We start from the raw sequence: 14,435 nt of genomic DNA, 5'->3' as shown, positions 1-14,435 counted from the left end.
CCTGAAAAAGTTGTGTTTCTGGCCCGATAGATAGCAGCACCTCTGCGGCAAATTTGTACCACTTATAATTTCCGTATTTATTATCAGATTTTTGTTTTGTAAACGGTTTTGTAAATTATATGAATAAGAAATTCACGCTGTTTTGCTAATGTTTTTTAAAATTTATTTACAAAAAAGTTTTATAAAGAATTTTTGTTGTTGTAATAATTTTTTTAATCGCAGGTAGTCATTTTTTAAAGAGAAATTTTAAAAGAATTTTGCCGTTTTCAGGTATTAATTCGGCCAAATGGTTGTATCGGAATCGTTTTTTAAAGAAATTATCATTATTTCTCTCGCGCTCCGGTCCCCTCCCCCCTACCCCCCGACGCATAGCGCAGCTCCAGTGCCCAGCCGCTCTGCCCGGCCTTGCAACGCGACTGTAGCTTCGTCATCTCATACACACCTCGCATTCATACTCTGACCGGACACACTTACTAGACTGGACTCCTGATTTTAACAGATACTAGATTATGATTTAAAAACAAGTATTTTCTGTAAGTCGGAAAGAGACATCTATTCAAATAAAATTGAAGTTTTATCTGTACATTGCTTAGAATCATGGAGTTTTTGGTTATTTTTACGTTTCATAGCCTAAGAAAGCCTATGAATAAAGCCTATCAGTAATATATAAAAATTGAATACTTGTGTCAGGCAATTAATATTACAGTAATCATAAATGATATTTCTTTAACTGAGAATGCTCATTCCGATGACTAAAATAGCGAGCTGTGTTAGCGCTAAAACAGCATTGCGAGAGTTGGCGCAAAACACTCTCGCACTCTAATTTTTACGTTTTCTTTCTGGACTCCAAAATAATAGCTTATGCTATGAAAATGATAAAACATTAGTGAAATATTTTTTGAGCAAACCATCATGAATTTTTAAAACTTTACGTTGTTAACATATCAATGTTTTGTGGACTGTGCAATTATTTACTTACTAGCTGTTTGCCCGTTCTACGTAGGGCCTACGGGAATCTTGTAGTAAGTTGAAACCTTATATTCTTAACAGGAGTTGGTTTGCATATTTAGTGTACATTTTGCATTAAAAGAAGGCCTGTAATTGAAAGTTACTTTTCACACAGGTTAAAAGTAGTTAACATACTACCTCAACCTCACTATTGCATACTTTATTCGGGTTGAAATTTTCATTAACAAAGGTGCTCTTGTCTTTTCCACGAAACAATGAGAAATAAGGACATTAATGCGTTACCAACAGACTTACAAACAAAAATACAGAATTGAATTAGGGGATTTGCTACGCTTTAACCAAAGCAAATTACAAACAAAGTAATTATTTGAAAGTTTTGATAGTGTCATCAAATTTTATCATAATCGTTTTTAGGCCTAATCAAACTGTAAAATTGGTGTAAATCCGTTGGCAAATATATAAATAAGTAAATAAATACACAGTCCACAAAACATTTACACGTTAACAACGCCAAGCTTTAAAAATTCATGATGGTATGCAAAAGAATTTTCACTAATGGTTTTTCATTTTCATAGCATAAACTAACATTATGGAGTCCAGACAGAAAACGCAAAAATTGTACAGTTAGACATCAATTAAATTTAATAAGAAATAAGGTGCAGCACTAACGATAACTATAGATGTAAATAGTAATGTGTTTGTACGTAAAACTGTTTCTTACTACTACCAATGGTTCTAAGGAAAAGTAGCAGTACCAAAAACCAACGTTTACATTTAAGAAAAGAACTATAGTAGGCCTACTTACGACCAATTGAAACTGTCCTTCTAATTAAACTGTATTATAGGTGTTAATCCGTTGGCAAATATAAAAATAAATAAATACACAGGCCACAAATTATGTAACATGTAACGTTAATAACGTAAAGCTTTAAAAACTCACTATATGGTTTTCTCAAAAAAACTTTCACTTGATGTTGTGCAGTTCAGAAGTTATTAATCTCCCTTGGTTTTAATTTTTTTAAGTTTTCGAAAATCAAAGTTATTTTCTATTAAAAGTATTATTTGTAAGCAACTTTTAATGTTAACATATTGTTTATTATCGTATGTTAACATATACAAAGGTTTCTTAAGATTACGTAATCTCTAAACGATAATCGGTACATATATCTAGCAAACATTCGGAGGAAATGTGACAAAAAACTCACAATTCAGGGGTTTTGGACGTTAGTAATTTTGTCAATGAGTGGAAACCTGTTTTGTAAGCTATTGGTGACGATGATAAATAAATGTAAGTTTCCCAGCACTAATATACAGCACTGTTTCACAGTATTTTCCCCGGTTATCAAAACTCAAGAACAATCGTTGCACTTGCGATTAATTAAACCGGTTAAGTAAGGCACAACCAAGGCCGCACAACGTTTTTAATCTAACTTGGTTTGGATGTGCTAACAAAACTTGATCGGAAATGGTTGCGGTATTTGTAAACAACTTTTAATGTAAACATATCAGTGACAGCTAGAAGTGAGAACTAATCCAAACAGCTGATCGTTATTTCATAAGATGTAATAGTAAACATTGGGAGAAAATTTGACAAAATTTGAACCAAATTGGGTTTTTGATGGTTCGTTATTTTGTTTTCAAAGAAGCGAGGCCATGTTTTTATAGCCAAAGACACTCTCATCAATCCAGTAAATACGGAAAAATTATTAGAACCTTGATCGGAACTTTAGTTTTCTAGGAGTAGGCCGCACAAAATGACATTTTGGCACAGAATAGACAAACAGACAGACAGAAATTGAGATAAGACTCGTTTCGGCTTTCTTATGTTATGAAACGTAAAAATAACCAAAACCTGCATGATTCTAAGCAATGTACAGACAAAACTGTAATTTTATTTATATAGATTTATATATTTGCCAACGGATTTACACCAATTTTACAGTTTGATTAGGCCTAAATACGATTATCATAAAATAAAAAATTAGATGACACTTTAAAAAAATGATCAAAACTTTTAAATAATTATTTTGTTTGCAATTTGTTTTGGTTAAAGCGTAGCAAAACCCCTAATTCAATTCTGTATTTGTTCGCGTATGGATGCGCGGGAAACCGTCATCCACCGGTGTACAAGCAACACCCCAGCCGTCTCGTGGGGGGAAGGGGTAGCAAATGTGAGTGTGACCTTGGAATGAGTCACAGCGGCCCTGTCCTGCACCTGCTTCATGTCTCTCTCGCAGTTGTTATAATTACTGTAAATGTTTAAACAACGATACCGACTGAACCAGCCAAGCGATTTTAAAAATTTAAAAAGTAAAATTAATTAAAAATTATGGTCTTTAAAATGACTACCTGCAATTTTCATTTTTTATTTTGTATTCAGTCTTATATTGTACACAATTATTTTACTATAATTTTTTTAACGAGCAACTTAGTTCAAATTTATCTTCAATGGCGTGAATTGTTATCTTATTCCGTTCACAAATCAGTTTTCAAAATGAAAATCGGATGAAAATTCCACCAATAAACACCAACACAAAATGACTCCATTTTGGTGCTGCGACGTGGTGGCAGAATTTGGAACTAAACCTGGGATGTTTAGCCTTAACTAGTGATGTAGTGGGCGGGAACACATTGGAACGGCGTTACCTGATTTTAGTGTTCAGTAAAAACAATTCTCATTAGAGGGTCATTTATTAAGTAAGGGTCGTTTTTGCATAATTAGCTCCATGGTTCGCGTATATCCCAAAATGAGGCTCCTAACCGCTTAAAGGCATCATTTGAGACATATTTACAGCTCTGCAAGTACCTGGAACTTGCAAGTGATTTTGGTGACTTTGGTTGCATGAACAAAGGTTTTAAACCTAAATACTCATTTACAAGTAGATCCTAGACTTCTCACATGGATTATTCTCATTTTTGTTGTTAGCCTGTGGATGATTTTGAATATATTAATTGGTGTAAATACCTAATTTGATGTAATTTGACATTTTTCTAATGCCACATGCACAACTAGTTTCAACTTTCAAGAAGTCATCTTCAGACCTAGATCCTATGCACTATTGTCAGTCGAAACCTTCTGATGAAGTAATCATGACATTCTTTGACACTTGAGAGTCAAAACTAATATTGGCATTAGCAACATTTTGAATAAATTATCCAACCATATAAATGAAATATCACAGATTGACATCTTGTTTTAGACTTTGTGTTCCCTGTCAACACGAGAGCAGAAGACATGAAGGTGTGTGAGGCTCAAGAGATCAAGTTGTTCTGCAAAGATTACGTAGAGAAGGCTGAAATGATGTTCATATTTGCCACCATAGCTTGTCTCCTTGTTATCCTCAGTTTGGTAAGTTCCTTGGTTGTCTTGCGTTGAAGTTAGATACTAATGAGTTTAATGGTTAGAGTGTGAAAAGTTTGTCTTATAGTCACAGATTCAGATCTTGCCAAACCCCAATGACTTTAGCTTAGATAAAAGATAGTTTGGCAATTAGGCTTGTAGGGGCCAAACCTAGGTTAAGACAATGTCACAGGAATAACACAAGAGTAGACATTGGCCAATTGAATGGCACCATGCATTTGTTTACTTTTAAACTTTTGTCGGTCGCACTGTATCATTATGATATAAGCAATAACCTTTTCGGCCGCCATTTTTTTCGTGCGTGCACCGATTGCTATCCCCTCACTAATGGACTCCCCCTTCCCTATCCCGAACCAGCCAGTGCTGAACTTGACCTTCCCCAGGGGACATGTTTTTTTATTGTATCAATTTGAACGGTGCAACAATTCCGATGAAAATTTGTGTGTATCACTTTGATACAGTATGACTCATCTCTTTGTATCATTTTGATTCAGTGCAACCATGGATGTTATTTAAAACATGTCTAAGCAAAGAAATATTATGATTAAGACACTGTTAGTGATCGAGCAAAAATATTCCAAATACAACATAGTCATAGAATATTTTTAAACATTATAACAGTCAAATCAATCATTGCAAAAACATGAAAACAATGTGTAAATTTCATTGTATCAATTAGATACATCAATTAGATTACCCTTCTGGTAATTATTTAGGTGCTGGTGCTACCGACGTAGGGTTAATATTTGGCAAGAAACTATTCATACTAAGTAAAGATGGATCATAGACGAAGACGACACAGTTGTCAAAAGAGAAAAGGAGTATATGGTTTCAGTTTTAGTATATGGAGTATATGGTTTTTTTGTTTTAGTAGGTCATTGTGACTTTCATTAGGTTAAGGATGTTACATTTTAACTTTTCTTTGAATGGATATCTGAACAGCTATTTTCTGTTTAGGTCCACTACCTGATGTGTTTGGCAGCCAACTACGCACATATCCGGGACCATGAGAAGCTGCAAGAACTACAAGAGTTGCAGTACCTCGCAGACCCGGACATGGGCTCCAAGGACCGATTCTAGGATCGAGCACAAGAAATCTTCCGGGTGGACACTTTCAGGGTCTCCAGGCCTCCGCGATAACTGCCTTCAGCTTGGCAGCAGCCTTAACTCAGCGATATAATTAATGCTTTCTGTGCAAGGATTTTTAGATTGTATGGTGTTAGGATAACTGGGTCTGAAATTGTGTAGGAAATTATATGCTAATCTTGAAGCACATAAATAAATCAATAAGTTGTTCGGCAATCTTATTGAAATTATGAAATTATTTCTGTCAGTTTATCATTTCTCTTTTTGGGGATTTAGTGCAATTTTATTGGATGAATTGAGAAAATTATTTAGGACCAACATATTCTGTAATTTAATTGTTTAGTTCAAATTATACTGTGGAGCTTAGTCTCCACAACCATTCAAATTACAATACACAATACACAATACAATACACATTACAATACACTGCCTGAGATTATGCGTCCTAACACCTAGAAACAACAAAAATAGCAGAGCTGACAGTAGGGTTACTATTAGTCTATATTTGAATATTTTTTATGTTCAGATTTCTGATAGCTCCAAACTTGGTTCCATTGCACAGTATGATTTAACCTGTATACAATTTTAATGCTGCTGCCAATCTCTTGAAATAGGTTTTTTCTAGCTTCTAGCCAAATATTTTTTATATTTTCTATTCTTCTTAGTATTAATTGTTATCACTTGGCTCTTGTATATTTGTGTAAACTACTTCTAGTGTATTTTCTTTGAACCACCGAAGGAATTTGTATTTTGTCTTCCACCGAAGGAATTTGTTTGACCTTTTTATGTCTAGTTTAATTATTTTGTGGTTTAAAAGTGCATTACATCAACAACGAAGTGTAAAGTGTTCAACCCGGAGATTTCTTGTGTATATTGTTTACTAATAGTTTTGTAAGGACAGAAACAATATGACGAGTGTTAGATATTTGTGCTTATATTGTCTTTCACGATGACATTCCAAGTCTATAATATTGAACTTTACGTAATAGACATATAGACTTTTTCTTACTATTCACCGAAGAGTTAGTTATAGTAGCATTGTCTGTGCCTTTTTGAATTGCCTTTATGGTTATTATTGTATTGAAAACAGTATTGTAGGCTACGTCACTTAGCTTTCTCACCTAAAGATTGTTAAGGCATTACCAATCTGTTAGTTAATGTACAAAATTGTCCGTCCTAGTAGTTAAGATGAGTTTTCTATAGTCTGTTAAGAGTCAAAGTTTTCTATTTTTATAAGTAGGTATACAATTTAAAACTTCTCTATAAATGTTTAAGTCAGGGTAAAATAGTGGTTCAGTTAAAGAAAGGTTACAAGCTATTGATTCGCTGAACTTATCACCACAGTACAGTAACTGATGTATGGTCCATATCATTTGAAACTGGAATTGTCTCTCTTGATATCTGTAGATTCTTTTAACAATGTTGGACCAAACACATAAAAAATAATTAAGTTGTTATTGAGGATATTAGCACAAACTTTTAAATTCGTAAGCTCAACATTTGCCAATGGTCTTCTATGTGCAATTGACATGACAATATCATTTCAACACTATGTAAGAAATGTGTTTATTGAATTTATAAGGTTTAGCTGAATTATTCTATGGAGATGCATAGCATAAACACACACATGATATGCCGTATGTGCTGTTTCAATGTTTTCTGAGACAGACGATGCCACATAAGAGATTAAGTCATTGGTTGGTTTCGGACAAGACTGTTTATTATGTTACTTCAGTGTGTAATCCACCTTAGCCAACTAAGAGCATAAACATAATTCCATTATTTTGTAAATATCATATATTTCATTCATTTTTCATTCCATTTCTTAGTTACATTGAACACTTAATCTTTGTTCAGGTTTTTTCAAGTGTTGAATTACCAAACGTAGTAGTGGTGTGTCAGACCAAATCTCAAACGCAGAGGATACGCGTCCGGTAACCGGACGTGGATTAGGTGTCCGGCAGTTACTGTCATAACCTAACCTAACCAACCAAACTTGCTGATAATTAAAAAATCAAATGAAGGTTCAATTCTCTTCATAACATAAAATTATAAATGCCAAAAATTCTAACAAAAGATGTACAGTTAAGAAGAAATTACATTTAAAGCAAAATCTGTGACAAAAAGTTAAAGAAACCGATGGGTTTCGAACCAGGGACCTCTAGGATATCAGCCGAGCACTCTATCCACTACACCACGAACAACGCTGACCGAACATCGTATCGTTGTGGTAATGGCGTTCCGGGACCCCACAACCCGGTGACGTCACTACCGGACGCCTAATCCACGTCTGGTTACCGGACGCGTATCCTCTGTGAATCTCAAAATTAGGGATGTGTCGAATCCGAATCTCGAATCCACCGAATCCTACGAAAAGATTTGGATTCAAGATTCAATTAACAAGATTCAAGAATTTTTTTTTAGAATAGAATCTTTGACTATTAATACAACTTAAGTATTCAATAGTCAATGATAGAATTAAAAGGCATATATATACTGTGACATTGCATAACCATAAAGGTTATTGATGTTGTAATATACAGTACTGTGACATTGCCATTTTATGAACATAGTATACGATTCGTTGATCAACGAATTTAAAATTAACAAGTGTACCTACAACAACCATGAATAACCAATAATGAATATTTGCCCTCCAAATAAAGTATACCGACGGAATGTTCGATTTAGGTTAAACGGTTAAAGGTGTAACCAATTAGTGGTCTGTTATTTTGCCATGTGTCAAAAGTAATTAAGTAACTTTTCATTGCAAAGAGTAGTCATTTATGGTTAGTGAAGTATTAATTTTAAATGGTGCCTATTCCATTATTGTTTTTTATATCACCATACGCCCATTTGTAATTATTTTTGGTACTCGAGATTCAATTTTTAGGATTCGGATTCGATATTCCTGGATTTGACCATCACTACTTAAAGCCATCAAAACTTTGAAAAAGTTTCGGTTTCAAAATTGAAAATGTTGGCACTTTTATTTTTGAAACTGCTGACATTTGTTTTCTCGTACATTATTATTGTTTGTGACACTGTTTACACAAAAGCTGGTAGCTATGGAGCAAACAGATCACCATTAACACTAATGAAACAAGTAAATTAATTGTACACTGAATTACAAAAGTCATTTTAAATATAGGAAGTAGGAACAACTTACAATTTAATTAAATATTTATTCAATTTGATTTCTATACAATTTAATTTAATTAATATTGATATTTATTTAAGACAAAGAAATATTGACCACTAAATGTTCTAATTAATCCAATATTCACGTTTTTATTAGTGTCAGGAGTTTCATTTATTTTAATGTTAGTTGTTTATAAAATATTATGTTGTTTTGGGTTATCAGTCACATTATTATGTTATTATGCCTGGATAAGGAGTCAATCTCTTTCAGCCTTGATTGCATAATCATAATGAAAATGTTATCATTACCTGTATTTTTAGCAACCTTGACAAGGTAACTAAAAAGTTTCGAGTTAGGTTTTGAGATTCGAGATTTGATTTTTTTAAGTTTCGGTTTTGGTTTTGAGATTTGAAATTTCTGGTTTTGACCATCACTAAAACGCAGGATTACGGAAAGCCTGAAAAGCAGAGTTTTATTGTATGATATACTTACTTTAGTATCTCTTGTTAATTTTCCATTCTTCATTGTTTTCAGAGATCTCTCATAATGTGTTTTATTATTTCTAATTTTGTACTGTTTAGTAGGTAATTATAGATTTTATTATCCATTGTGTAGTTAGTTAAGTGATATGTCAACATATGCTACAGGATAGCTTCCAGCAGTAGCAATGATTGGTGATGCTTGTTAGAAAGTTTATTTTTACTAAGGGAATGGCAATTAATTTATTTTAGTTTGCAGATGCATTTGCTGACGGGTAATCCTGCATTTTTATTCATGAACTAGCACACCTCTTCTAAACAGCACAAGTCAAAATTAAGCATAAACACTGGATACTAAGCTATACCCGGTAATCATGATTTCTATTCAAATAGGGAATAATTCAATTACTGATAAACAGTATGAATTGCACAACACATGATTTCTTCTCAAATCTTTTAAAACCAGTTTTTGTTTGAATTTCATGTGTTTGTTTAGATTATTTATTTTCAAAATGGTACAAGCTCAAACCTTTTATATTGAAAATTGTTTACATGTGGAAGAATTGTAATAGTTTTTCTTCATACTCAGTTAAAACCATCAGCACTTTAAGCTTTATATTTGTTACTCTATGAATAAGCTCAAACTATCATAATTTTATTTTATGTTTACCTACTTAATTACAGTACACTACTGTTACTGGAATTTAATTTTAAGAAATTTCATACATTTTGTAACCAATCTACCTTTCTTTAATTTTGTATCCCACTTATATAAAGTTTTGTATTTTGAAATACACTGTTTACTATTCTTACTTCTTTTATAATTCCTAATTTTCACCAATGATACAACAAAATGTGAAATGTTGATAAAAAATACTTATAATAGTGAAAACCCTCACTGACTCACTAACTTATTCATCACTAATCCTCCAATTTTAAGACTAGCTACAGAGCAGAAATTTGGTTTCCAATTTATTTCATACTAGCTGTACCAGTGGGCTTTGCCCCGTTTAACTTCATAAGTATTCGCATGGCTCATTCATGTCCTGGTTGAAGTTCGTTCGCTACGCCCACTCACCTTTTGGTTGGAGCTCGTTCGCTGCGCTCACTTGCCTTCAGGTTAGCTCGTTCGCTACGCTAACTCGCCTCCAGGTTGAAGTTCGTTCACTACGCTCACTCACCTTTTGGTTGGAAATTAGCTGTTGTCATAAATTTAAAAAAATAATAGTGCTGCACCCTGTTGGTAATCCTTGTAACTTTGATGCTATTGAACATCATAGAACAGAACCAACTTGTTTAATTGAAACAGCTGTTAAGATTCATTAATTCCTTTTAAATGTGAAAAACCATAAGGTTAACACGGGGAACTACAGAGCCACTGGGGCGGAGCCCGAAAGGATTTTTGAGATAAGAATATGGTTTAATGTTAATCGGGAATGTGAGCTATCATCATGCCAAATTTCAGCCCAATCCGTCCAGGAGTTTTTGGATTGAGCAACACACACACAAACTCACAAACTTTCAGATTTATAATATTAGTAAGATAAAAAATAGGAGTAAAATAGTTTTCATACCAAACTGTATACATTTTTTCTTGAAATTTACTATCCAGAATTTTCAGTCCTTCAGGGATAGCAATAAAAAACACTATTTTTCATAAAATGTGTATTCTGTTCAAATATGTCATAAAAATGACATAAATAATAAGTAAGCAGTTAAAAGTCTGAGGGTTAGCCTATGAGTTCTTCTAATATCTCTGGGAATTCCCTTAAAACGACTTTTTCCTCTGCAAATTGGTTGAAAGTAAAATGAACAATTCATTTTTGTATAATATTTATTTAAGTTTAACAGAATTTCACTTCTTTCAATTCATCTTGTGTTTTCACTCAAAACTAATGGAACAAAAGTTACAAAAATCTGATTGGTCTGTGTTGGAGGGAAACAAAGTCAAAAGAAATTGACAAATAAAAGTCCAGTAATATTGATTATTTTAAGTAGAACTTTGGATTTTGTGCAAGTGTGGTACTTAGGCAAAAATCAACCCATCGCTATAATTTCCTCAAGCACATAATCATTTATATAAGTCGACTTCAACCAAAATGAAGGTTCAAGCTTATGTTAATTTTATTTTTAACTGTTGTAAGCTAAGTGATTACTTGCATCAATTAAATCTAAAGCATTGGGTACAGTATCTGCAAAAGTATTATGTCATTTTGAATTAATTCAATACATTTATGAAATCACTGCAAATGTTTTATGACAACTGTAAATCCCCCCCATGGCTCAAATTTATTGCAGAGCTTTTTTTCAATTTTTGAAATATATATATATATTTTTTATATGGCTATTGAGCTGCTTAGTCTGGTACTCATTTCAATAAGGCTAAATAACTCAGAGTTTGATTAATACTTTTGAGCAACTTTAATTTACCAATCAAATTAAGATAACAAATACAACTTTAAGTACAGAAAAAAAACACATTAAACGCTTAAAAACTAGTTTAAATTAATTTGATCTCTTCAATAGTATATATTTCTACACTTTTTAGTTATATATACATTACTAAACGTTTGCATTCAATATTTACAAGTACCTATAAAAAAATCTGAGTTTTAAGGATTACCTATTATTACTTTCAATATTCAAACAAATTACCACTTATCTCTTAAGTGACCAGCCTCCTTACTTGGTAAAGAACTAACATGTTCAACAGAGATGGTATTTTCGCTATCTGATGGTACGAGGTCTCTGACGCTTGTCAGCTGGCAGGAAGTGCCACAGAATGTCAGGGACTTGGGCCAGTTTGTGCCGAACGGTGTCAGGCAAACTGTGAGTGTCTGATGTGCGGTAACGTGCCGTCCGAGAACCGTCTCGGTACTCAATAGTGCCGGCCGGTTCATTGTAGGCAAGCTCAGTGCCGTCACGGTACATGATCTTCAGCTCACCACCCGGTTTCTAAAAAATAAAGGATTAGTTTCAGCAGAAATTCAAATTAGTTTGAGTTTTGTATAGGTTTGGTCATAATTTAGCAAAAAAAGTTGAAAATCTTTGAGACAAAGTTCAGTACTAGCTGAATGGTAATATATTCTTAACATTAACTTTTGGACATTTTTACTAAGAGAAAATGTATGTACGGTAAGGTAAAACTATGATGGTACCAAGTTACTTTAAAAAATTATAGTAGTCCTAGTCTAATGTAATGGTATATTACGTTACTATACTAGTCCTGAAAATAAGTGTTTACCGGACGAGTCGGGTACACACATTTTGGACGAGTTACGTACGATAGTTTACGCCACACTACTAAATCTGTACAAATCCTTATATATTTCCACCAACTAAAGGACTAAAAATCACTAGTCATAACCTTATGTTTTTGTTTATAACCATTCATTGCCACCTAAATACAGTATAATCAGCTGATTAGTGTCCAGTAAAACTCATTGCAGTACAGTAGTACGCAATGAAACACTAATTGAATAAGCTGGCGGCAAACAGCTGTTTTCTGGACTAAAATCCTTGCGTGGGAAGTTCGTCGAAATAATGTAGTGTGGCGTAAAATATATTACTGTAATAAACAAAAAAAAATTTTAAATGTTTGGTAAGATTTGGCAAAAATTCTCTTTTTGCCATACTACTTTGTTTCAATGGACTTTCCACGCAAGAATCTAGTCTGGAAAACAGCTGTTTGCCACTTGTTTAATCAAATGGGTTTAATTACTTACTACTACTACTGTATGGTAATGAAATATTACTGGACACCAGCTGATTATAATTAGCAATGAGTGAACGCAAACGCAGAATGCAAGTAACATGTTTTTTCCGTTACAACTATGTGTCACCTGAATCTAAATACTGAAAGGCACCAAAACATAGAGATAGAACATTTTCTTAGCTTCAAATGGGTACACTCTCATCACTCTTTGTCAATCATCAAAATATTTATTCTTGATTAAAAAACCGCTACGGTTTGGGCAAAATGGCCAACTGACAAAACAACAGATTTCAAAGTAGTATATTAAGTTACCAGTCCTGAAAATAGTTTACCGGACGAGTGTGGTCGATCCCGTGCGAGACGAAGTCGAGTACGGGATTACCATACGAGTCCGGTAAACAGATTTTAGACGTGTGACGTACGATATTTTACGCCATACTACTAAATCTGTACAAATCCTCATATATTACCACCAACTAAAGGACTAACAATTACTAGTTATAACCTCTCAGAGATAGTCATAACCTCTCAGAGAGGTTATGTTTTTGTTTAGTAACACTCATTGCCAAATGCAGTATAATCAGCTGTTTGGTGTCCGGTAAAACTCATTACAGTACAGTAGTACGTAATGAAACCCCATTTGATTAAGCTGGCGGCAAACAGCTGTTTTCTGGACTGTTTCCTTGCGTGGGAAGCTGGTCAAAACAGTGTAGTGTAGCAAAACAGTGTAGTGTGGCGTAAAAATATTTTTCAGACTTCCTAACGTCATATGACAAAGTTCTCTATACAAAAATAAAGAACAACTCAAGCTCTTTCCAATGATACCAACCACTTTCTGTTTAGGCCAAAATTAAGACTTGTAGATTTTTTTCAAGATAACACGGCTTGAAAATGTTACGCGCGCTAAATATTGTTAAAATTATAATAGCAGTTATATTGATCTGTTAGTGCTACGAGGTTCATTTATATATGAAAATAAGAGTTCAGAATCTCCTCTTTCCAACGATATCAAAATTATTACCATTGTGGATCATTTTTATTGCGTAATAAGTGTTTAAAAAAATATATATCTGAACTGCCGGCAAACGGCGGTTGGTCACCGAGCGCACACATGAAAAGGGTTAAAAAATATCATTTTTACAATAATATTACCTGGGAAGAAAAAGAGCATTAATAGCCCTGCCTGCAACTCATTTATTTAACAAAGCCGATTTTGCTGTAAAAAGATGAAAGCCTTATTATTATTGTTGTTGCAGTTGTTGAATATTATCATTACCTTGGTCGCTACAGCTCGCAAGTGCGGAAGGTCCAAAGTTCGATCCTTCGCTCCTGGCTTGTGACGAGAGTTGGTAGAAGTGTCTGACATTCCACTCACAGCAACCTGTTAACAGAATCCTGCAGTGATTTTGTACGGTTGTAAACAAAGTACAAGTCTTTAACTAATTAAACGTGATTCATGCTAAATAGAGAATATACCCATAAATATGTTATATTGATTCACCCATACAAGATAATATCTCTTCCACCAATGAATAACTAAATCCCGAAAACCCCCCACAGAAACCTCTGATAATAATTTTACCCGAACACAGCAGGTTTTTGTAAATATAGAATAACTTTTATAGTATGGTATAATTAAGTTGGTAATCGTGATCTTCCTCCTCCACAACGAAAACAACCTAC

General features: G+C 33.6%; 2 protein-coding genes across 3 annotated transcripts in view; one reads left to right on the top strand and one right to left on the bottom strand.

The window, feature by feature from the left end:
* The window catches only part of LOC128988594 (neuronal membrane glycoprotein M6-a-like), a 28,783-nt gene extending 18,963 nt beyond the window's left edge, over positions 1–9,820 (top strand). For both annotated transcript variants that reach the window (XM_054410015.1, XM_054410014.1), the window contains 2 exons: positions 4,170–4,318; positions 5,288–9,820. In XM_054410015.1, the coding sequence (XP_054265990.1) occupies positions 4,170–4,318; positions 5,288–5,410 (272 nt within the window). In that variant the 3' untranslated portion in view covers positions 5,411–9,820. The remainder of the gene's footprint in view (positions 1–4,169; positions 4,319–5,287) is intronic.
* Positions 9,821–11,441: 1,621 nt separating this feature from the next.
* Positions 11,442–14,435, bottom strand: part of LOC128990718 (serine/threonine-protein kinase PLK4-like) — a 38,987-nt gene continuing 35,993 nt past the window's right edge. Inside the window, exons 14-15 of the mRNA XM_054413252.1 lie at positions 14,029–14,133; positions 11,442–11,992 (exon numbers count right to left, since the gene is read on the bottom strand). Coding sequence (XP_054269227.1) covers positions 11,765–11,992; positions 14,029–14,133 — 333 coding nt within the window. The 3' untranslated portion in view covers positions 11,442–11,764. The remainder of the gene's footprint in view (positions 11,993–14,028; positions 14,134–14,435) is intronic.

Source organism: Macrosteles quadrilineatus, unplaced genomic scaffold, assembly GCF_028750875.1.
Source record: "Macrosteles quadrilineatus isolate MER2022 unplaced genomic scaffold, UCM_ALF_1.0 Scaffold_3__2_contigs__length_128488019, whole genome shotgun sequence".
NCBI classification, from domain to species: domain Eukaryota; kingdom Metazoa; phylum Arthropoda; class Insecta; order Hemiptera; family Cicadellidae; genus Macrosteles; species Macrosteles quadrilineatus.
The sequence above is the reverse complement of the archived record's forward strand: the minus strand, read 5'-3'. Positions and strand labels throughout refer to the sequence as shown.